The following is a 22,348-nucleotide window of genomic DNA, read 5'->3' on the forward strand; positions in this document are numbered from 1 at the left end:
GGATGGCTCACAATCAGTGACAGCTCATAGACCTTATTCTAGGATATCTGTATTTGTATCAAAGAATCTTTTTTCTAGACTGTATGTCTCAGATAAAGGTTTGATAAAAATTAGGGATCATGCAGTAATAAATATGGACTTTAAAATTACATGTGATTATGAAGAGGCTAAAAAATGGAGGATGTATTTAAATATTTTACAACATAAACATATATAAAAAAGTAAAAACTTAATAGGTATAGTTAAAGATGAAAAGGGTAGAAAACTTAAAAAAAAAGTTGGGAATATTTTATAGATTTTATTTGACGCTATATGCAGCCGGGACGTTGAGCTTAAAGCAAAAGGGAGCAGGACCAAAACGGACAGCATATTTTAACATAAAGCTCTTATTCCCCGTCACTAAGCCTTAACAGAAAGCCAGAAAACGATCAGCAGTTGACAGGAGGCAAGTGGGTCCAATGAACGGGGTGTAGCCCTAAAGGGGGCGTCAGTGGGCCAAATTTGGTCCCAGCATCTGAGGTTTTACACCCCTGGCTTGTACCAAATCCTCATTGTAGCAGAGAAGGCTGAAACAGAAATAAGTGTTGCTGGAATGGCCAAGCAGCATGAGATTTGCACATATATCTTGTTTATTCCACAGAATGATTAGGTGCAGAATAGATGTCTTTTTAAAGCCAGTTTGATTTTCAGCTGCAATTAAAAAAAAAAAAAAACCCGTTCTGCAAACTCCTCCTGCTCTTCCGGCCTGCTCTACGGCTGCCTACAGGCTCAGGCTTGTTTACTAATAAATCTGGGTGATCCTTGCTCATAACAAGAACGATCACACTCTACTTTTTATGGAACATCTTTTGCATCAGAGAGAGTTAATGATGCAGCAAATGTTAAACTATATATGAAACAATTTGTTGTTGCACAAGCAAAAGTAAACTGAATCAAAAGTAAGTGTTTTGTTATACTTTCCAACTATACTCATTTGTATAAACATGTTATGAAACTATCAGGGGCCAGGTTTAAAACATATAAACAAGTAGTGATTGTTTACACAAAGTTTAGTTGTGTAACTCACTGCCATGGAATTTTATGAAAGAGATTTGCTTAATGATTTTAGAAGGGATCCAAAAATTACTGATCTATTGAAAACTGGAAGAAAACAATGCTACATTCCCAGAGACCAGAAGATATTTTTCAGAGTGCCTGCGGGCATCAAGATTCAAGAAAGATGCAGAAAAGTTAGAAAGAGTCCAGAAGAGGGCAACAAAAATGATGCTGAGTTTAGAAACACTGCCCTAGAACTAGGTATGTTCAGCCTGGGGAAGACTGAGGGGGGACATGGTATCACTCTGTAAGTACCTCAAAGGCTGTCACAAAGAGGAAGGTTAAGATCTCTTCTTGCTGATGCCAGAATGTAGGACACGGAATAATCAGTTCAAGTTGCGACAACCCAAATTCAGGTTACGTATCTAGAAAAGTTTCCTCACTGTCGGAGTGACAGTGGAACCAGTTGTCTAGAGAGCTTGTGGACTCTCCCACATTTAAAAAGATAACTGGACAGTCATCTGAGTGACTGTGAATTGGTGTCCTGAAACAGGAGGGAGTTGGACCCAATGGCCTTCATGGCCCCTTCCAACTGTACAATATGATTCCATTTTCCTTCCCCATTTATATGAACATGGTTAACAAGAAGCCAAATTTCAACAAACCATACTATGGTTTAGTACTGGTGTAAACCAAGGCATTCTGTGTCTGCCCCATTTCCTTGCACCGTTTGCAGAATTGTAACTGCACAGGCAGAATAGTGAGCTAAATAATTCTAATTTTTATTGGTTGACTTTTTCTGTAACCTTCTTTGCAATGGAACCTGACAGCTTGTTAAACTTTCAAATAGTTGAAATGCAGAAGGAAAGATCTCATAGCTATTTGTTCCAGAACTGTGGTTTTTGAACATCACATGGAAATGCCATCAAAATCATCGCAGTGTCCAAGTGATTCATAGTACATTTCAATTCTTGAAAATATCAGCTGACAAAATCCAGAAAATCCCATACTAACCCTTGAAGTTTTCCAAAGTGGGAGCGGGAACTGGTTTTTTGGGAGGCCCCAAAGTACTCAAAACTCTCTGAAATTGTGTGTAAGTCAGAGGTGGTCTACCGTTGCTTTCAATAATTATTCTGCAAAATATAAAGATAGACAAGTAGTTACCAGGAACGTCTTGTACCTGATGGAACTGCATGCGCTTCCAAGGATCTAGGTTCATTGAACCTACCTTTCAGTGTCATACAAAGTGTGAGACACCTTCTGAATAACTTGGACACCATGCTCAGCTGCCAGCCTCACCACTTCAGCATCTCGCTGCCTCGCATAGGGTTCTGTGTCTACTTCAAACGTAAGGTGTGTGACCTTCCATTCCTTAAAGAGTCTGGGGAACACCTCTGCAGGGCAGCCACGAACTATGAACAGTCTGAGGAGACATCACTAACTTTGAGCATGGAGAGACAAGTACCAAAGACTACATTCTTTGAATGAAGGCTACATCCATAGAGGACTAGTCTAGAGGACTAGGATCTGGGAGTTTAATTCTAAGTTCCTGCCTATGCAATATCTTCATGTTCACATGCCTTATCTCTTGGGTCAACTTTGACATGGAAAACCATTTTGCTCTGGGAAAAATGCAAAGTCCGTCAGCCCTTCCCATCACTGGCTCCAGTTACAGTACTTACCTTAAGCTTAGTTTCTTCAAGCTCTCATCCAGATCACTTAGAGACTCAACCAGAAACCTCCAGCGGTTGACACTGACCCTCATATTCTTTGGGAACCAAGGATCAAGGATAAAGATTGGATAGACCTCCGCACAGTCCTTCATCGCTGCCAACAGGGCAGGGTTATCATGGAGGCGAAGTGCCTTGCGGAACCAGTGGACTGAAATGCGCGTCATCCTAAGCACCAGCCCCGTGTCCTTCCCGTTTGTATCAGAACTATTATCCAAGAATTTAGGATCTAGGTAAAGGGAAGAGTAAAGTCATTTATAGGAAAATCTCCAGGTAATGTGCAATCGATCTGCAGTGCTTTCTGACTCCCAACACAAAAGAGCCAAACGACATCGCAAGGAAGCAAAAGGGGTTCTGTGCTGTGGCCAAGTTTGTGCTCATCATCATCGATTTCATTCCTGTACTTTCTCATAACCAAAGTTCTCCTGGCGGGTCCCTTTCTCACCGCCTCAGTGTTCCTAATCTGTAAAAAAACGAGTCACCGACTGCGTCCGTGACCATGTCTTTGTTCTGCGGGCCAGTTTCCGAGTGCATTTAACCTGCACCCTCCTGTCCCACCGTTTGCATCTGGCTGCTGAGAGAGAGGGTCAAAGCAAAACAGATCCCGTGCGCTAGAAGTCCGCGCACTCTGTTTCCACGCAGCCATCCCGGGCGCCAGCCTCCCGGGCGCCGAAGCGGCCGCAGCCCTATGGCCACTTACCTGGGTGCGGGCCCGATGAAACCCCCAGAGCGGTGACTTCTGCAGGGGCACGTGCGGGTTGAGTCACCGGTTCCTCGACCTTTCTGGCCAGAGAGGCCTTTCCCAGCACATCGCAGCGCCTCTGCGCACGCAGGTCTTCCCCTTTACTTGTGTAACGCGACGAGCGGGGTTGCACAACACTGCCAGGCGCTCTGGGCGTGATTTCCTGCGCCTTTCTGCGCCTCTCGCTGTGCGCGGCCCAGCAGCGATTCAGCTGGCATTGGCGGAAAGAAGCGGAAGTCTGCCCAGCAGCCGATGGGGGCTTGACGCGCGCCGCCTGGCCGTATACTGGTGGGACACGCTGCGCCCCCGAGGCGGCCCGGTCTGCCCTCCACCCCCGCCGCCAGTGGGGTCTTGTGACCGACTACGGCTGCTGCAATGGATGGCGGCCGTGGCGCCTGACCTTGCGCGCAGATCTGCTAGGGAGTAAGCCTCGTGCAGCGCAAGGGTCCCTTACTCTCAAATCAAGCCCGGGGTCTCACTTGGGGAAAAAGTAAAAAAAAAAAAAAAAAGGGAAGGATTGGCCGCGAGAAGTTGCTGCTGCTATTACTATTAATAACAATTACCTTCTAAAAGCAGCCTGGACTGGAATTTTCTTTCTTTAACACATCTTCGCTGCAAGAGCGTACCCAGGCTGGTCGTTGAAGTGTTCACGCGGGAGGAAGTACCCCTGAGCGCACTGGGCTTCCTCTCCAGGAACCGTGCGGCGGATCGCAGCCACAGGGCGATGCTTCTTGCGGAGTAATGGCTGCGCTCGCTTCCGTGGGCGCCAGTCCCAGTCCTCGGGATGGGGTTAGCTGTCCGGAGCAAGCCCGGATCCAGGAGTAGGGCGCAGCTGCCCTAAACCCTACGCGCGCCGGCAGAAAGCGGAGCGGAGGGAGGGAGGAGGGCTCCTTGCGTGGCAGGCGCGCAACACGTTTGGCGTTCATACCACGCAGCAGAACGGGGAAGTAGCCGCCGCGGGGCTTGAGGCGGGCAGGACCTCGTTGCTACAGCCGAGAAGGGATCCGGCTTTTGCAGCCGTCGCGACGCGTAAAGGTTGGTTCATCCAGCGGAGGCCGCGCGCCTTCCCTTGCGGGGCTGTGGGGGGCGAGAGCAACTCTGTCCCACGGGCCCCAGACGCCGGATTTACTTTCTGGTTCACTTTTTCTACGCATCTGGATCGTATTCGCATTTACGCCACCGGGTTTTTCGTTTATGTGCACAGCCAGAGAGAAGTGGGAAGGGGGGGAGGGCGTGGGGAACTTGCCCGCTAAACTTTTTGGAAGCACGATCCCCGTGCTTTTCCGGCGCTTTCCTTTGCAGCAGCTTCAATTTCATTCCCCAAGGAGTCTTTCTTGCATTTTCTTTTAAAATTCGACTTGCCCCATTTGTGGGCTGTGCCATCGAATGCATTGCCTGTTTCCTTCCGCAAAAAATAAAACAAACCAGGAAAGGAGAGATGGTTCTAAATGCAAAATTAACTCAGGGGCTCTGCTGCAAATCGTTTAGTGGCTTAAGTGGTAAAATGGATGTTCGACTTTTGTTTCAGAGCAGATAACATGGGAGAATTTTTTGTTTGTTTTACAAATATACTCTTGTTACTAGTTTACACTGATCAGATTAGAGATGGTATTTTATTGTGCAGCGAGATCCTAAGGCTGCTATCCTAAGCATATCCAGACGGAGAAAAAACCCTATAACACCCTGCATTATCCAGCCAGGGAAATGCTTGGAGGTGGGGGTGGATCAATCTAAGCCAGCCCAGGAATGCGCCCTAACCAGTTCGCATTAAAATTCAGTATAAAAGCACCAAAGCGTTAAGGGTGCCAGAGGTCCAACAGAATCAGGGAGGCGAAAACCTCTTGCCCCTCTTCCTCTGAGAAACTGTAGGCAGGGCTTGGCTTTTACAGATTTTCTGGTCCTTCTTGCAGCACTATTCTCAGATTCTCTGATTTGAAAATGTAAAGCAGAAAGTGAGGTTTTACGAATCTATAGGCTCCACAGGTTTTTGCTAAAATTGCCTGACGACAGTGGATACCTGTTGCAGGCTCCTTAGACTTGTGGAGGAATCAGTTTCAGCCATAAGTAAGGAAGGGGCTTGTTTGCTTTTGAACTACTGCTTGGGGAGTGGGGACTCATGCAACCTCATAACTGCAAATTTTGGTTTGATTAACCCAGAATTTTCCAGACAGTACACCAATTCTGTTTTTGACAGTCTGAGTGTGATGTGCAACGCTGGCCCAATATAAGTTATTTGGGAGATAACCCAGTGGGTAGCTCAACAAAAATGCACGGATTAGCAGCAAGATATTGGTCCAGGTTCTTACATGGATTGCTCACAATCACCAATCGTAGGCAATTTTCTGGAACCAGAAGTGACTGATGGGCAGGGCAGGACAGGTCCGTTTGCCGTGTGACGTGTGACTGAGGTCATGATGTTCTATTCTGAGTGCAGCATCTCTCCAATGTTCTGAAATCCACAGTTGGACAATACTTTTATTAGGATTGACCATCTATCACGAATTAATTTGCAAGCTTTTCAGTTCTCTAGAACTCTTTGTCGGCCTGAGAAGGAGGTCTGGGGAGCTCTACTGCTTGCACCATCTCCTGTGCCATTTTGATTTATCCTAACGGAGATGTTGCTGAACTCTGGATTGGGAGGTTTTCTTTTTCACTGGATTTGGGCATTTTCTTTTTCCTTCAAGGACCTACATTGCTATGCTTGCTTTTTATTTGGCTTAACTGCCTCTAGTTTTCCTTGGCTGTGCCTACTTTCACTTTTGCCGCTTCCCGTAAGTGTGATGATCACACTTCATTTTTTTCTCGTTAGTGTCACAAGTAGATTACAGCAAAAGTCGTCCCCAGTTAGATTCCAGTAGAAAGGAGAAACAGAGCGACTTTCTCAAACCTCTTATAATCTGCAAAGGAAGACACATGTGGATGATTCCTAGTTGAAACTTGCTCCTGATATGTCAGGTGAGTAAGCAAATCGCACTGTGTGTGTGTTTAGACTAGAACTTTTCCTACATTTTATTTTGCCTTCGTGTTCTCCATCGTGGTTCCAGCCTTTGCACATTCCACAAGCTTCTGTGCTTCTATTTTCTGTAATTGCAGGCCTGATTGTAATTTTTTGTTCTTAACTGGGGAACTTGCTTCAGATTGCCATCTGTGCTTGGACAGTGATTGTAAGTTGGCTTTCCATCAGTGGCTGGGTGGCGCAGACGCATCAAGACGGTGCAGCAGCAACACTTCAGGTCTGTGCTGTTCTTGCAGAAGGTCTCCTAGAGACCAGCTAGCGGTCAGTCCTACTTTGACCAAGCCTCTGCTGTTTTGGCTTATTGTACCTAGCCTGGGAGAGCCAGACCCTGACTGACTGGAGATGCCAGTCAGTTCCCTCTGTGTGTGGGTATGTTTTCTTTTGCTGTTTGGATTCGTTTAGTTTTCCTTTGTTTGACCTCAGGTATACTAAAAGTTGAGTTGTTTAATCTCACTGTGTGTGTATTAAAGTGAAATGTTTTTATGCATGCAATTATATAAATCTAATAACGATTTGTAATGCCACTGTTTGGACATGTTATATTTTACTGTGTTAACTTTCTTGATACTGTGTAAGCTCTGTTGAGCATATGAAGATATCGGTGACGAGTTTCACGAAAAGGAACGGGCAGACAAAATGGTGCAACCTGCCCAAAACAAGGGTATCAAACCTCAGGACTACGGACCAAATGCAGCCCACCTTTGTCTCCGACCTGACCTTCCCAGTTCTACAAATAGTTATGCCTCTTTCTGCCCCAGACTATTTATTTATTTTTATTTATTTAAAACGTTTGTATGCTGTCCTCCATGCAAGGCATCTCGGAACCGCTCACAGTCAAAACGTTAAAACAGTCAATAAAATTACATACATTAAAACAATCCAGTGGTAAAAGCAATAAAACGCGACTGTTACAATTAATTCTAGTTTTTAAAATACTGCTTAAATAAAAGGGTTTTGACCTGGTGCTGAAAAGAGTATAAGCTCGGCGCCAGGCAAACCTCTCTGGGGAGTGCATTCCATAATCTGGCTGCCACTGCAGAGAAGGCCCTACTCCGAGTAGATGCCCTTTTTACCTCCTTCAGGGAGGGTTCTCGGAGCAGGGCCTCCCATTTGGTAGTTTCTTGGCTTCTCTGTGGATTCCTTCCCTCCATTGTACCGGATTGAAATGGCTGTCCTAAGGCTGAGTTACTGGTGGTAGAAGCTTTAAGCTGAATTATGCCATTATTTTGGCTGCAGCCCATCCATCATTGAAATGCTGTGCCAAAACTGAATTCAGCCTCTGGGCTGGAAACGTTTGGGCACTCCTCATCTTAGGGCATGATTCAAAGGTAGCATTTCTGTCCCTTGGCTCAGTTCCTTCCTTAAGAATAGCAGGACAGTGGAGAGATCCAGGGGATCCCAGCCTCTTCCTTTGGCTGTGCATTAGAATACCCACTTTTCTCCTCTCTGGCATTGTCTGAGGCTGCAAGCTTCCGTGGTTCTTTCAGTGGCAGCTACAAGTGGGAAAGGAAGGGGAAGGGTTGGGATGGGGAAATAGGGATGCCTGCAGCTTCAGGAGGGGAATTGCAACATGTTGCCTGACCCCGAGGAGGCTCTCCCAGGAACTGTAGGATGCCCTTGCTGATAGTCTCTCCTCAGCTGACTTCACCTGATTCTGTGCTGTTAAATCTGCAGGCTGGTTCAAGGCATTACTGCAAAAGCCTCGGAAAAGCACCAACTCGTCCAGCAAGCATGTGAATGATGCCGCTAAGCATTCACCATCCCCACCTGCTACAGTGAGAAGCTCTCCCACTGCAACTAGGAGCTTGGCAAACAGCCCCACCGCCTCCCTGAGCCTTTCCAATGAGAGCGCCCGCCTGAGCAAGCAGTACGACGTGTGCATCTGCCATAATGAGGGCGACTTTGAATTTGTGGAGGAGCTCGTCTCCTACCTCGAGAGCCAGCCTGAGCGCTTCCGCTGCTTCCTGCAGCCACGGGATGCTCTGGCCGGGGGTGCCATTGTGACGGAGCTGTGCGATGCCGTGCAGAACAGCCACTGTTGGGTGCTGCTAATCACGCCCCACTTCCTTGCGGATCCCTGGTGCCGTTACCAGATGCATTACGCCTTGACCGAGGCACCCATGGCCAACGGGCGCACAATCCCTGTGCTGAAGGACATGGACCGCGGGGACTATCCAAGGGAGCTCCGGTGCATCTATTATATCAATGTTGTGCACCAGGTGACCAGCTTCAAACAGATCAAAGAGACCGTGATGCGCTGTAAGTAATCCGTCAGGGAGAGATGCTTAGCGCCTTCTGCAGCAGGTACCTCTATCCTGATGTCCTCCAGAGCAGGGCCAGCCCTATCATTGGGCAACATGAGTTGTTCAACTAAAGCTGGGGAGTGAAGGGTCACATGATTTGCATCCGTTCAGAGTTGCACAGGTAGTGCTGTGGGATGCAATCCCATGGCCAGTGTTGAAGCTCAGTCCAGCTATTGGTTAACTTGGCTTCTGCATGTTGCCAAGTCAACCAATAGCTGCCATCAAGAGATGCCATCTTGTCCTGGCCTCTGGCAGCAAAACATCTTTCTTGAGCCAGGTCTGCTCTAGGTAAGATGGACTCCAACTCTCAGCATCCCCAGCTATCTGGGGGATACTGGGTTTTGAAGGCCAGTGCATTGAGAAGGGACTAGGTTGGGGGAAGTGATTTCATGAAGTTACTTCTCTGGTTGTGACTAAGGTTTCTGGAGCTCTTGATCCTAATGAGTATAGGAAAAACCAGAAGCTGGTCTTCTCTAATCAGATGTTCCATCATCTTCAGTTAAAAGTGTTTAAAAAGAAAAACAATTCTTTGCATAACCTCTCCCTCTCTCCTCTCCCCTTTTGAACTGCCATGTACATGGGGTCACTTGTAAAGCACTTTTGTAACTTTACAAAACAGAAGAATGTAGCTTCTAGAAAAGAAAAGATGGATGGGAAGTATTTGGTCATCTTTTGCATCTTTTCAGGGTTTTCCTCTTTCAGACTTGGACCACTGGTGTGCTTGTTTGGTGCTGTGCTTTTATGTGTCCATTCACTTCAGGTAGGAACACAGCAAAATGCTGTCAACTAACACAGGTCCTGGGTCCATCTGGTCTAGTTTGGTTGACACTGACTGGCAGCAGCCGTCCAGGATTTAAGCTGGATTCTCTTCTAGCCCTGTGGGGAGATGATGGGGATCCAGCCCAGAACCTGTGTGTCTGAGACATGTGCTTTACTGCTGCAAGCCCTCTCTGACGGCAGCAGACTCCGGTCAACTGTGTCAGGAGACATTTTGGATGTTCAAAACCGATGTGATGAGGATGGCGTGTTAAATGGACTGACAGTATTTCCAGCTTTATTTATTTATTAAATTTGTATGCCATCCAATTACTAAATGTCTCTGGACAGCTAACAGCATAAATAAATTGACAACCCACTCTGGCTGCAATTAATATAATACAATAATGAAATTCGCTATTAAAATATTGATTAAATAAAAAGGTCTTAAACTGGCGCCGAAAAACGTATAATGACAGCACCAGGCAGACCTCTTTGGGGAGCGCATTCCATAGACGGGGCGCCACCGCAGAGAAGGCCCTCCTCCGGGTACTCTGTCTCCTAACATCTTTCACAGAGGGTTCCCAGAGGAGGGCTTCTGTTGTCGATCTCAGGGGGTAGGAGGGCAAATAGGGAAAAAAGCGTTCCTTTAGGTATCCTGGTCCCAAGCCTTTTAGGGCTTTATAGGTAATAACCAGCACCTTGAATTGAGCCTGGACTTTGATGGGAAGCCAATGGAGCTGATGGAGGACTGGGGTTATATGAGAATAATGCTCAGTCCCCGTCAGCATCCTGGCAGCTCTATTTTGCACCATCTGAAGTATCCGGACTGTCTTCAAGGGCAGCCCCACTAGGGCGCATTACAGAAATCCAACCGGGAAGTAACCAATGTGTGTGTTACTGTTGTTAGGTGCTCTTCCTCTAGGTGGGGACGCAGCTGATGGATCAGCCGAAGCTGAAGGAAAGCGCTGCTCACCACCGCTGTCCCTTGAGCAACCACTCTAAAGCAACCATGCGTGGTAGTGGGGGCATATCACCTTCTGACTGTGGGGAGAGGGTATTTAGAGACTCTCCCCCCATACCATTCTCTAAAATGCTCATGCAAACATACTGGTCCTATGCTGGAAAAATGGCCACGGTACCTTCTATGTAGGACTGTTGTTGGTGTTGTTGATCTGATAGGGCAAATTCATCCATGGCTGGCTGCTCTCAAACATCTGACATTTACTGTATGTGGCTCTTCTGTTGGGCAAGTCTGGCCACCCCAATATACTCTACTATGGTATACTATAATAATTATATAATATAATACATATTATATTAATATATATCGTATCATTTCATGGCAGCCAATCTGATTACGAGCAATCCCAAACTGAAGAATTTACTGAACAAGTAAAACTTGGAAGGAATCTTTCTGAAAAGCTTTGTAGTTGCTTAACTAGTGCGTACAGTCGCTTTCATAGTTAACTGGCATGTACTTGGGGCCTTGGAACTGAAAGAATTTCAGCTATGTAAACTGGGTGGAGATACCAAACATAGGGGAGGTGAATATCCACTACTTTTATAAAATTACAATTCCTGGGATACTTAGGAGGACTGGTAATAATGATCAAAAAGGGGCAGGGAAAAAGACCTGTTTCAGCTTGGTTTAAATTTATGGTGTAAAGTGTGGGTTAGATGGGGGCTTCTGAAATTTGAAGTTGGGTGTCCGGAATGTTGAAAGTTTGCAAAAGCCCAGGAGAAAATGTAGCAAAACTGCCTACATAATTACTCTGCTAAGCATATCGATTACTATCAAATTATATGCTGGCTTTGTTCACAATGAATTCCAATTCAGGATCCGTTTGTGTGTGTCTATATCTACTTTTTTAAAGGCACCAATGGCAATCAACCAAAAAATGGCCAGTACAAGCTTAAAGTATGATTAGCTGCACCCTTTGCAGCTAATCATACTTTACCCACTGGGTAAAGACTAGAGGGTGGGGGAAGAGAATAGCTTTGTACCAAAAGGCCAAAGGGCCTAGAGCTTTGGTTACGGGTGCTATGGAAATGTAAGGTAATAATAACAATGAGCAAATGTTTCTGGGGAGGGTGTTTCATCACTGAGAACCTACCATGCAGCTCCATTCACCTCCCAGCTGCAACCCGCTTAAGCTAAGATCTACAGGGGTGTGGAACTTAGGACCTTGGGGGCCACATCTGGCCCGCCTAGGCTCCCAGTCTGCCCCTGCAGGTTCCCCTTTTAGCCATACCCCCTTCCACTGGCCTCACTCGTTTTCCCTTGCAAAATCAGCCACTGGATGGCTGATTGTTGTGCGGTCTTTTCCCTTTCTAATTGCTGGAAATTATCCTCTTAAAGCTTAGTGACCAGCAGCAAAAGCTTTATGCTAATATGTGGCGGCATTTGGAGGTGTCGCCTCTTTTGCCTTTGGCCCTGCAGCCCTTGTACGCTTCTCCAAGATAGAAAGTGGTCCTCAGGCAGAAAGAAATTGGATGGCCTTGCTGTAAATGAAGGACTTTAGGCGTTTCCATACTTCATTCAGTGCCGTGCTTCATGCCATGGTTTGGAACTGCAGGAATTTGTAAAACAGGAAGTGGACTTTAGGATATCTGCAAACTAATTAGTCTTACGATGCAATGATTTCTTGTGATACAAAATGCTAGGATCTGGTAATGCCTCCGCAACATATCTTTTTTCTCTACCTTTAACAAAAAAGTATCAGTTGACTGGAGGGGCTAAAGGGGATATACCAGGAGTTAATGTGGAGATAAAATTATGGTTCTTAGTTCATTTACCTATAATAGTCTAATTTTCTGCTGATTATCGCAAATCCATTCAGATAAGACGTGCCCAATTTTATAACATTGTTTCTGTGAAGAAGAGGCATGTGATCTTTGCAGACACAAATTCACAGTTTTGAGAACTGCAAAGCCAAGCATCTGTAATGATACCTTCTAGACAGAAAATTAGTCCAATAACCTTACAGCAGCCTCTGGAAGGGCATGACATTGTGAATGGGTTAATGAAATTCATTTACGAAAAAAAATTAAACATTGCATGAATAGGTGATTGACTGACTGAGAGAATGGTGTTGAAAGGAATGCTTTGGGTTACTCAACCATGGTTCCTTGCTGAGGGACTTCCGGCGAGGGATGGGGTGCACCTCACTGGGATGGGGAAAAAGACCTTCAGGAATGCTCTAGCGAGCTACATCAGGAGAGCTTTAAACTGATCGGGGTTGTGGGGAGGGCAGGATCCCCAGAATACAGTCAAAATCAATCAGGTGAAAGAACAAGACCAGGGACTTGGGCAGAGTGACACAGGGACACCAGGATCAGGCATGCGTACTGCACTGAGGGTTCCTGCTGTGCCAGGGTGAACGGGAGGAAGGAGGCAGCTGCGGGAGCTGGGGAATGAGGTTCACAGGAAAGATCTGAGATCTATGCATACCAAGGCTAGGAGCAGGGATACAAACAGGAAGAGCTTGAGGCTCTCCTGGGAGGAGGTGGGTATGACCTGGTGGGGATCACAGAAACATGGTGAGACAAAAAGCAGGACTGGAATGTCAGCACAGAGGGGTATGCTCTATTTCGGAAGGATACGAAGGGAAAGGGAGGACGGGTCGTAGCACTATATGTTAAGGAAAGGGATAGGGTGCAAAGAGGTAGGGGGCAGGGTAGAAGGTGGCCAGGTAGGGGAGATCTGGGTAAGATGGATGAGTCTAGACAGGGGCAAGGACCTTATAGTGGGGGTATGTTATTGCCCACTGGGTCAACTTGAGACCCTGGACCATGATTTGGTAAAACCAGATTGGAAGGATATCCTGGTGAGGGACATGGTTATAATGGGAGATTTCAACTTCCCTGATATTCGTTGGTCAGATTGCTTCCTAGAAGCGATGGAGGGAGGGTTTTTCACCCAGAGGGTCTGGGAAGCAGCAGGTGGGGGAGGGGCATCCTAGACTTGGTTTTGACCAGTAGGGAGGATCTGGTGGATCACGTGCATACGAGGGGAGCTCTGGATGTGAGTGACCGCTCCATCCTATGCTCCGATATCAGGGGAGTGGGGATGAGTGGTAGGTCAAGTACTAGGAGATGGGACTTCACCAGGGCCAGCGTTGGTCAGTTGCAGACTAGGCTGGGAGAGGTCTCCTTGGAGAGGGTGCTGGAAGGCAAGGGAGCTCATGAGGGTACTCCAGGAATTGATAGTGATGCTCTCACATGTGTTGGCCTTCATTTTTGAGGCTTTGTGGAAATCAGGAGAATTACCAGAGGATTGGAGAGTAGTGCCAGTGGTCCCAATCTTTAAAAAAGGGTAGCAGAAGAAACAAGGGTGATTGCAAGCCAGTTGGCCTAATGTCCATTTTGGGAAAGATGATGGGAAAGTTCTAGAAACCCAAGATAGGGAACTGGGTTGCCGGGCATGCAACATGACTTCGGTAAAAATAGGTCCTGCCAGATGAAGTTTGTGGAATTCTATGACAAGTTTTCGAGGTGGCTAGACAGAGGGGCCATGGCGGATGTGGTTCACCTGGATATCAGCAGGACAAGGTATTTTATTTTAAAAATTCCAATTTAAATTTTAAAAATCCAATTTTTGTATTTTTTTAAAATTTGCAGTATTTCAGCTGTACCATAGCACCACCTTGTGGATGATTAGTAGAATATATAGAAAGGCAGAAAAATACCAAACCCCAGGAAAAAGCATGTCAAGGATACATGCTAAGGCAGCTCCCTGTGAATAGACCTTGTTAACAGCAATTTCTTGCCCCCAAACTGTGGGGAACCATCGCTATTGACCAAGTGGTAGCTTCTGGGATTTTCTGAACTGCTGAAGGTAAAAGGCAAAGCTGTCTCAAAGCTGCTAATGACTTCTGTGTGTCTATCTCAGATCTACAGGAACTCAGTGAACGTACAAGCAGAAGAGATTAACTGGAGTCTGGCTGAAGAATTATGGTCAAAGGAAGGTCAGATCAGTGGGTTGCCTTGATGCTTCTGGGCTTGCTGAAGAAGTCTTCATGGTGTTCTTCCTCCCTCGAAGCTGCCTGGCCTCGCCATTCCATGCTATCTTGCATTAAGGATCCGCCTTCTAGGAAACACATCCTGACCAGAGATGTTTCTGTGGTGCTTTATGTGTTTGTGTTCCTATGTGTAATAGTAGAATTTGTGATGATTTTGGTGGTCAGCACGATCACAGGAACACTAAAAGTGACATGTGATGTCCACAACAAAATCTTGCAGCCTACAGAGCCTGTGCTTATGTTCCAGCTGGCAACGCCCCTGCGTTTGATTTCGTTCTCTTCACACACAGCTTTCTATTTTCTCCACAAAACCCCCAAAGCCTTCTGCGGCCAGGAAGCATATTTAGTCTCCAGCTGGCTGTTTTTAGGTTCCTCCCCTCATTTTTTCATTAGTTTTTCCCTTTTTTGGTACTTCTGGCTTCCTTGGGGTTTCCCCAGCCTTGCTAATACATCTTTTTCATACATGTGGTTATGTATGGACCCACTTTAGGTCTGAACATAAAACATGGAAGGTACAATACTTTTTAAAAAATGACTCAAAAAGTGCAACACTGTGTATCGTGGAATTCAGAGGCCCTTGTAGAGTTATGTGCCCAATGAAAGCTGGGGTGAAGACCAGATAGATTCTGTATGTGCAGCTTTATGAAGCACACACATACCAGATTCATGTCCTAAGTTTACAGTATTGAGAAAAGGGCATGGTTACTAAAGTTTTCTTGAGTTGTCCTCTGTATGCAGATCAATTTTTAAAAAGTTATTTAAAGTCCTTTCATCTATATCCCTATGCAATGTCTTCCACTTGCAAAATCTGTCCAGTTTTCCTATTTGGGGTTTGTTCTCTGCTGGTATCCTCCATGCCTGAAAAGAGGGGAAAACCAAACTTGTCCTCTGTCATCATCTGTGTTAATGTTACTCAAACAAGTATTGTTGCACGTTAGAGACAGAAATACCTGTTTCTTTGCCTATCATCTTTGGAAATGGTGTGTCGATGGAAAAAAATAAAAGGATTTTCTCCAAGAGTGTTTGTCCTAAATCTGTAATGGCAGTCCAAATTATGCAGGCCTCACTGTTCAACTCTTTCTGGTATTGCATGTTCCCATTTCCCACTTGGCTTCTAATTATATTTCTGTCCGAGATTGAATAGATTTTTAAAAATGGCAGCCTCTCTATTGTACATGCCAATTTGGATATCGCTATGCTTTCTTCTCCAATCTCTCCCTTGAAACGCACAACTTGGAAGTCACTTTGTCGGTATTGTCAATATCCACATGTGCACACACACCATGAACAAAGGTCATAGGCAGTGTGATTTCAGGCAGGCTGGAGTGCTGTCATATTTGTTTGTGTGTTTTCTGTGTATTGACTGTAATGCGAGCCACATTCACTATGGCATACGTCTGCATGAGTGAATGTAGGAGTGTGGGAGACGGAAATGAGCGCAGGGGACATCAGTGCCGAGTCCAGTTGGACTGTCACCTCCCCCAGAAGACAAATCCAGTGTGATGATAATAAAAACAGTTCCGATGACTATATGCTAAAGCAACAAATACAGGAGTCCTGCCTTTTTTTAAAGCCAACTTAGAATCTGTTTCTAAACGGAGCCGACAAGTCCATGGAGAACCCGCTGCTTGGACGCTCTACACGTTTCTTAGATCTACTTTCGAGACAGCTTTGTGTGTTGCGCGTGCGCATATTGCCGCCCAACTCTCCCGGGTTAATGGCAGCCTCCCCGGCACTAGAGGGAGCCAAGACGACGTGCCATACACTAGTAAAGGCGCGAAGCTTGAGCGGCCACGGCGCATGCGCTCGAATCCCTCCCTTGACAGAGAGATGGCGGAGTCCTTTACCGCCAAGAGGAAGCGTGAGGATGGTGGCGAGAACGGGGCAACCGCGACCCAAGAAGAAAATGCCGCCGCCGCCGCCGCCGCCAGCTTCCCCTTGGCTGGCATCACCATTCGCAAAGTGCTTAGGGAGTCTGCGCGGGACAAGTCGATCTTCCTCCACGGGCAGGTACTAACGCCAGCTGGGGAATGATTGGGAGCCAGCGAGAGCCAATCAGAGCCCAGGCCGGAGCCCGCCGTTACGCATCTTTTGCCCCGCCCCTTTTGGAAGACACCATTCTTCATCTCCGGAGTTAAAATTGGGGTGGGAAAGAGAATGGGATGATGGAAGGGAAGAGGCAGCAGAACGGCTTGGTTCTGCCTGCCGCAAAGCCAGAGTGCTTCTTGACACCCTGACAAAAAGAAATAGCATTTACGGTCTAGCATCTACCCCTTGTTTAAGATGGTTCCCTCCTCTCGTTGGAATCCGTGGAAGTTTTGTTTTCGGGGAAATTGGGCCGGTGAGGGTAGTGGTTAGAGCGGGGTGGATGGCCCCGATTGGTGCTTCTGCACCTGTGTATCCTACAGCTGCTCTGACAGTTCCTTGGTCTGCATGATGCTCTTTGTTTAGATATGCTCTCCGTCAGGCGCTGGGGCTTCCGGAACCAGATGCGTTTAATCTGAGATCAGAGGCACTGGAACTGTACAGAGCTGAGTTCCATTCGACATGCACTTGCAGTGCGTGACTTCCGGAGGGAGTGGGTTGTACTAGAGCTTATTTAGCCATGCTATCGAAAGGTGCAAGTTTGCTTTTGTTTACTGCACTTTTGTGCCATAATAAAAACAATTTGGCAGCTTCACAGTGTCGAGTATCTTGTATAGATCGAATGGTAACAATGTCAATTAAATCCCGCTTCATTCCAGACTGTAACAAAATGTGGCGAGATCAAAGGGTGTGAATACTTTGGCAAATCACTGTAAACAGAAGTATAACATACAGTTTGAAGCATGAGTTATGTGGATGACAATTCTATTAGAATGCATTCTTTATTAACTATATTTATATCCCACCTTTTTTCCTTTCAAAGAATTCAAAGCTACTTAGATAATTCTTCTCAATCTCATCCTTGCAATATCAATGCTATGAGGTAGGTTGGACTGAAAGATTATGACTGCTCCAAACTCACCCAGTGAACTCCACTGCTGACTGGGAATGAGAACCCAGATCTTCTGAGTTCCAGTCCCATGTTCCTATCCACTACACCACACTGTTTCCATAGGCGAAATCCCCATAGAGTGCTTTGGGGTCTCCAATGGCTGACTCATGATTGGATCACTATCCATTTTCTGCAAGGATAGTGATCAGCCACTGACAGAAAATTAACACAATTTGATATTAACTTGCAAAAACATGCAGTGGCTCCCATTTCCCCATTTCTGATGTTCAAACTTTGTATCTTCAGGTGACCCTTTTCATGTCAGTCGGCTGAGCTATCTCTGCACATCACAGACCGTTTTGGAATAGTTGCAGTAGTACAAGGCTCTGGTTAGCCCCCTTCTGTATTTTACTGTTTGAACTATGCATATGCTCCGTGAAGACTCTCTTGAGCTGTACAACAAGGGATAACATCCGTGCAGCTGGATTCTTTCCCTTGGGAATCTGCATGCATTTCCAAGGAACTCCAGGCTTCCCAAGAGCTGAATAAGAAATCTCTGTAGAGCAGGAAGAATAGGAATGTAGAAGCTTTGCTGCTGCTGCTGCTGCTGTTGTTCCCTTTATAAGCCATCCCCTTGGTCCATAGGGCTCTCTGGGCAGCGTACAATATAATACAGTTATGCCAGGTCATACAAGTTTTTGGTTTAGCATAGTACTACCTACTCTGTCTGACACTAATGTTCCTGGGTTTTATGCAGAGAATGACTATGCCCTTCCCTCAGTACCTGATCTGTTGAAGTGGAGTTGCCAGGAATGGAAGCTTCTGCATGCAAATTGTGTTATTTAACTGCTGAGATAGGGTCCTTCCCCACCATGAGGTGGTTCTCAGGCAAAGCACAGAGGCAAACATAAAGTAGCATCCGAATGTAGCAAGGCCCCAAGAATGCTTACTGTGTCTTTTCAAACTAGAATCACACAGAATTATTTAACACACAATTGTAACATTTATAGAGAAGTGGTCATCTTTGCCTTTTATAAATAATTTTAAAACCAGTGGGGAAAAAATCCCAATCTTGTATTTGCCCAAGCACTTAGAAATACTAGGCTTGTGGCACTTACGGACTCAAAAGAAATTAATTTGGCTGTAAGCAGGACAGTGCTTACAAGCCTGATGAAAGCACCCCAGCCTTGTCACTTTTTAAATCACGTTGGGTGCCATCGTGTGCACGTTTAGACCAAACAGTGTCCTGCAGCTCCCAGCATCTCTCAGCTGAGCCATGCTATCGCTCTCCCAAGGCCCTGCACACATGGCTGCAAAACTCTAGCATAACTGAGCAGCACTTTTTAGGTAGTCACATATTAATGTTATTGCCATCATGGGTAAGATGTTATAGCTGAAGCTGGTAGAATTTTGGCTGATGTTATAATTTTACTCTGCTTTGATTATGGATACTTATCTCTGTATTAGGGAGTGGGAAGGGAATCTTCCCCTTCTTGGGTCAATGCAGAGATGCTGTTTTCTTTGTCTCTCCCCAGAACTGCACTGATAACTCAGCTCATTTGTAAGGCGCAGGGAACAGACCTCTAAGCTCTCTCCCTGCATTTGTATGTTGGAAGGATGCAGTATATTCTGGTTTATACCCCTCTATTTATGCTTTTTTAAAAGCATTATTTAATGACATTTATCATCTTTTTTACCACCTGACAGCTAAAATTCTTTGGCCAGTCTACAGAGTCCAAACCCTTTAAAATATAGTAAAACAACATTATATAAACCAACATACAAAAATGTTAAAATATAATTTGCTGTCATATTTATAGCTCACCTTTTTCCCTCTTGCAAGGAACTCACAGTAGCTTCTACGGTCCTCCTCATCTCCATTTGATCCTCACAGCAACCCTCTGAGGTGGGCTGACCCAAAGGAATGGCTGATTGGAACCTAGAACAGCGATCTCCCAAGTCCCAGCCCAACCCTCGAACTGCTGCACGATGCTGGAACACTGGAGGGTCTTTGTGGAACATTGGGCCAGCTCAGGGCCCATGTGTAGTCATCCTAAATCCTGCCCAGAGTGTAGGACATGGAATAGTCAATTCAAGCTGCAACAGCCCTGATTCAGGCTAGATATCAGGAAACGCTTCCTCACTGTCAGAGCAATACAACAGTGGAACCAGAGGTGGTGGGCTTTCCCACACTGGAGACATTCAAAAAGAAGATGGTGTAAATTGGTTTCCTACAACAGCAGGGGCTTGGACCCGATGGCCTTCATGGCCCTTTCCAACTCTACTAATCTGTGAATTGGGCATTGCCATCCGTGGTCTTGGGTGGGCTGAGATAAGTGAACAGGTCAGCTGGATGGTTCAGCCACCTTTTGCAACCTTGGATGTCCAACTGCTATCTGTTGAAGGGCTTTCAGATGCAGCTCTCATTGCAATGGAGGCAGAGTGGGGAACCAAAGCATACGAAGCTGCCTTATATTGAGTCTCAGGCCACCGATCCACCTCTCCCAGAATTGTTGCCACTGACTGGCAGCTGCTTTGCAGAATCCCAGGCAGAAGGTTCTACCTGGAGATGCTGAGGATCGATCATGCAGGCTTCTGTATGCCAGGCATTTATTCTGCTGAGCCACAGCTCTTCCCTTAATGTTGTGAAGCTGCAGAGCAGAAGAAAAAGTTCAATATACTAGCCCCAGGATGTGTTTACTAAGAAACCTGGCTTCCATATCTTTTATTATTAGAATAAATCAAATTATTGATGTGAAGTTATGTTTGGAAGTATGTGAGCAGTATCTACTGTTACATCTGGAGCCAGAGAGCAGCTCATCAATGTTTCCCATACTGGTGGAGACCTTATCACCCTGAAAAGCATCTTTCCTCTCTCTTTGTGAGTAGCAAATCCATAATAAGTGTTGTGAAGTAGTATAAAAGGAAAGAGATGCATATAGAGATGCAGGATAAGAGAAATAATACAAAGGTAATCACTTGGGTTGCTTGGGCACACCACTTCAGTTCTCAAAAGTAAGGTACAGGATACTGTGCATATTGTGAGAGCCAGTGTGGTGTAGCTGCTACAAGTGCTGAACTGGGGACCTTGGAAGATCTGGGGTCTAGTTCCCACTCAGCCACGGAGCTCAATGGGTAACTTTGGGCCCGTCACAGACCTCAGCCCAATGTACCCCGCAGTGTTGTGAGGGTAAGGCTGAAAGGAGCAGAATTAAATAAGCTGCTTGAGTTCCTTGAAAGGAAAACTGGTATGGACAGATGGACAGATAGATATTTTGGCTCCCTTGGGAGAGCAATGGAAAGAAAAGCTCCAGAGATCCTAATGTTCTGGGTGCTGGGATTGCTAAGAAACAGGGAAAAACGGATGGGAGAGGGATTTGAGGCAATTGTACACTTGGGGGGGGGATCAAGCATTTGTCTAGTTCAATTTCACCCCACAGGCTGGGGCCATCCATTCACCTACCAGCTACTCCTTGCAAATCTTCCTATGGCATTCTGGTCCCAGGCAGAACAGACGGGTCCTTCTGGAGCAAATCGCCCGAGATCGCTTATGAAAATAAGCCTGGTTTCATGCTTTGGAAGACCACCCACAAAGGCGCTGGCCAGTCAGAGCTGAACATTAATGTGGTGGCCATCGTTCCGCTCTTGTGGGAGGAGGACTCACTGTCCACTGAATCGCCATCCTCAGCAGAACCTAACTAAGAGCAACCCTGTGTCATCTTCCAGCATGGAAGTGTCCTGAAAATTGAGGTGCAGAAAGTATTCCCATTTTGGCACCCACAGAGGGGAAGTTTATTGTACTGCGTAATGGGAGGAACGCACAGCAGAGGGCACAGGTTGCCATTGTTCCACCTAACAAAAGTGCTAGACACGCATCTTGAGACTTAGATTATTTTTCTTATTAGCATATCTATTGCTTTTAGCCTGGAGATCGGTTTTTCATGTTTAGTGCTTAAAGTGGAATTGAATTGCAAACTAGCAGTTAACTGAAATGCTGTAAATAAGATGGATGGACTTGTCACTCAGGGGCCATAAAAATGGGAAATTTGCAAGTACTCTTTTAATTCACCATTTACAGCTGTACAGCGTTGGGAAGGCGGGTTTTTCCGAGCGTGGGGGATACACTTGGGTTAGTTCTTTTATTGCCCTCTGTAAATCCACCCCTGAGATAACCGAGGCACATGATGAAGTGCCAGGAAATTGCAAGGCATCTCTATAATTTCAACGTTGTGTGTAAATTCTTGATGAATGGCTTTTTGAAAGGACTTGAAGGGGATTAGACTGTAGGTTAAATTCAGGCTGTGGAGAGGCAGAGCTATGAAAGGGGTGGCAGAGCCATAAAATGGAGTTAGAAGGCATCAGGAAGAGCAGATACCGAGTTTGTGTCGGAGCAGCCAAGGTCAGATTTAATACTTTCCAGTGGGACATGCAACAAAGTGTTGCAGTATATCTCCATTCCACCAGGATGTATCTTTGTGTACTGCAGTGAGGGGAGTCTTTCACCTTGTGACATGTGCCTGTCCAACTCGGATCACTCCCCGCTCCCTTGCAGGAGGTCTGAGCTTGCCAATTCCCTCTTCTTCCTCATACTGCCGGTTTCCTCCTCCTTTCCCTCCATCCCTGACAGGTTCATATTCCGAACATCCTGAAATCTAACAAGTCTTTATTGTACTGTTTTAGGGTTGTTGCTGCTGTTTTAATTTGCAAACTTCTTCACTTCCCTGCTTCTAGTGAGTCCCTCAAGAAGAGGTTACCTTATTTCTTG

At 46.0% G+C, this 22,348-nt stretch overlaps 3 protein-coding genes across 5 annotated transcripts in view; 2 read left to right on the forward strand and 1 right to left on the reverse strand.

Moving 5' to 3' along the window:
- Nucleotides 1-4,109, reverse strand: part of LOC123027067 (cryptochrome-2-like) — a 17,230-nt gene extending 13,121 nt beyond the window's left edge. The window contains exons 1-4 of one of the 2 annotated variants that reach the window (XM_044437428.1): nt 4,071-4,109; nt 2,718-2,994; nt 2,264-2,458; nt 2,050-2,168 (exon numbers count right to left, since the gene is read on the reverse strand). In XM_044437428.1, coding sequence (XP_044293363.1) covers nt 2,050-2,168; nt 2,264-2,458; nt 2,718-2,932 — 529 coding nt within the window. In that variant the 5' untranslated portion in view covers nt 2,933-2,994; nt 4,071-4,109. Of the gene's footprint in view, nt 1-2,049; nt 2,169-2,263; nt 2,459-2,717; nt 2,995-3,465; nt 3,798-4,070 lie in introns of those variants that run through there. The other variant, XM_044437427.1, reaches the window with a different exon arrangement.
- LOC123027070 (TIR domain containing adaptor protein) lies at nt 3,859-15,623 on the forward strand. 2 transcript variants are annotated; one of them, XM_044437434.1, is made up of 4 exons: nt 3,859-3,930; nt 6,317-6,462; nt 8,198-8,782; nt 14,477-15,623. In XM_044437434.1, the coding sequence occupies exons 2-4, from the start codon at nt 6,456-6,458 to the stop codon at nt 14,515-14,517; spliced, it is 633 nt and encodes a 210-aa protein (XP_044293369.1). In that variant the 5' UTR covers nt 3,859-3,930; nt 6,317-6,455; the 3' UTR covers nt 14,518-15,623. The 2 variants fall into 2 exon arrangements, with proteins under 2 accessions (XP_044293369.1, XP_044293368.1); XM_044437433.1 differs by lacking the exon at nt 3,859-3,930 and adding an exon at nt 4,063-4,542.
- Nucleotides 15,624-16,436: 813 nt separating this feature from the next.
- Nucleotides 16,437-22,348, forward strand: part of DCPS (decapping enzyme, scavenger) — a 48,100-nt gene continuing 42,188 nt past the window's right edge. The window contains exon 1 of the mRNA XM_044437432.1: nt 16,437-16,616. Within this exon, the coding sequence (XP_044293367.1) occupies nt 16,437-16,616 (180 nt within the window). The remainder of the gene's footprint in view (nt 16,617-22,348) is intronic.

The sequence above is a fragment of the Varanus komodoensis genome, unplaced genomic scaffold (assembly GCF_004798865.1).
Source record: "Varanus komodoensis strain SLA01 unplaced genomic scaffold, ASM479886v1 scaffold30, whole genome shotgun sequence".
Lineage (NCBI taxonomy): Eukaryota > Metazoa > Chordata > Lepidosauria > Squamata > Varanidae > Varanus > Varanus komodoensis.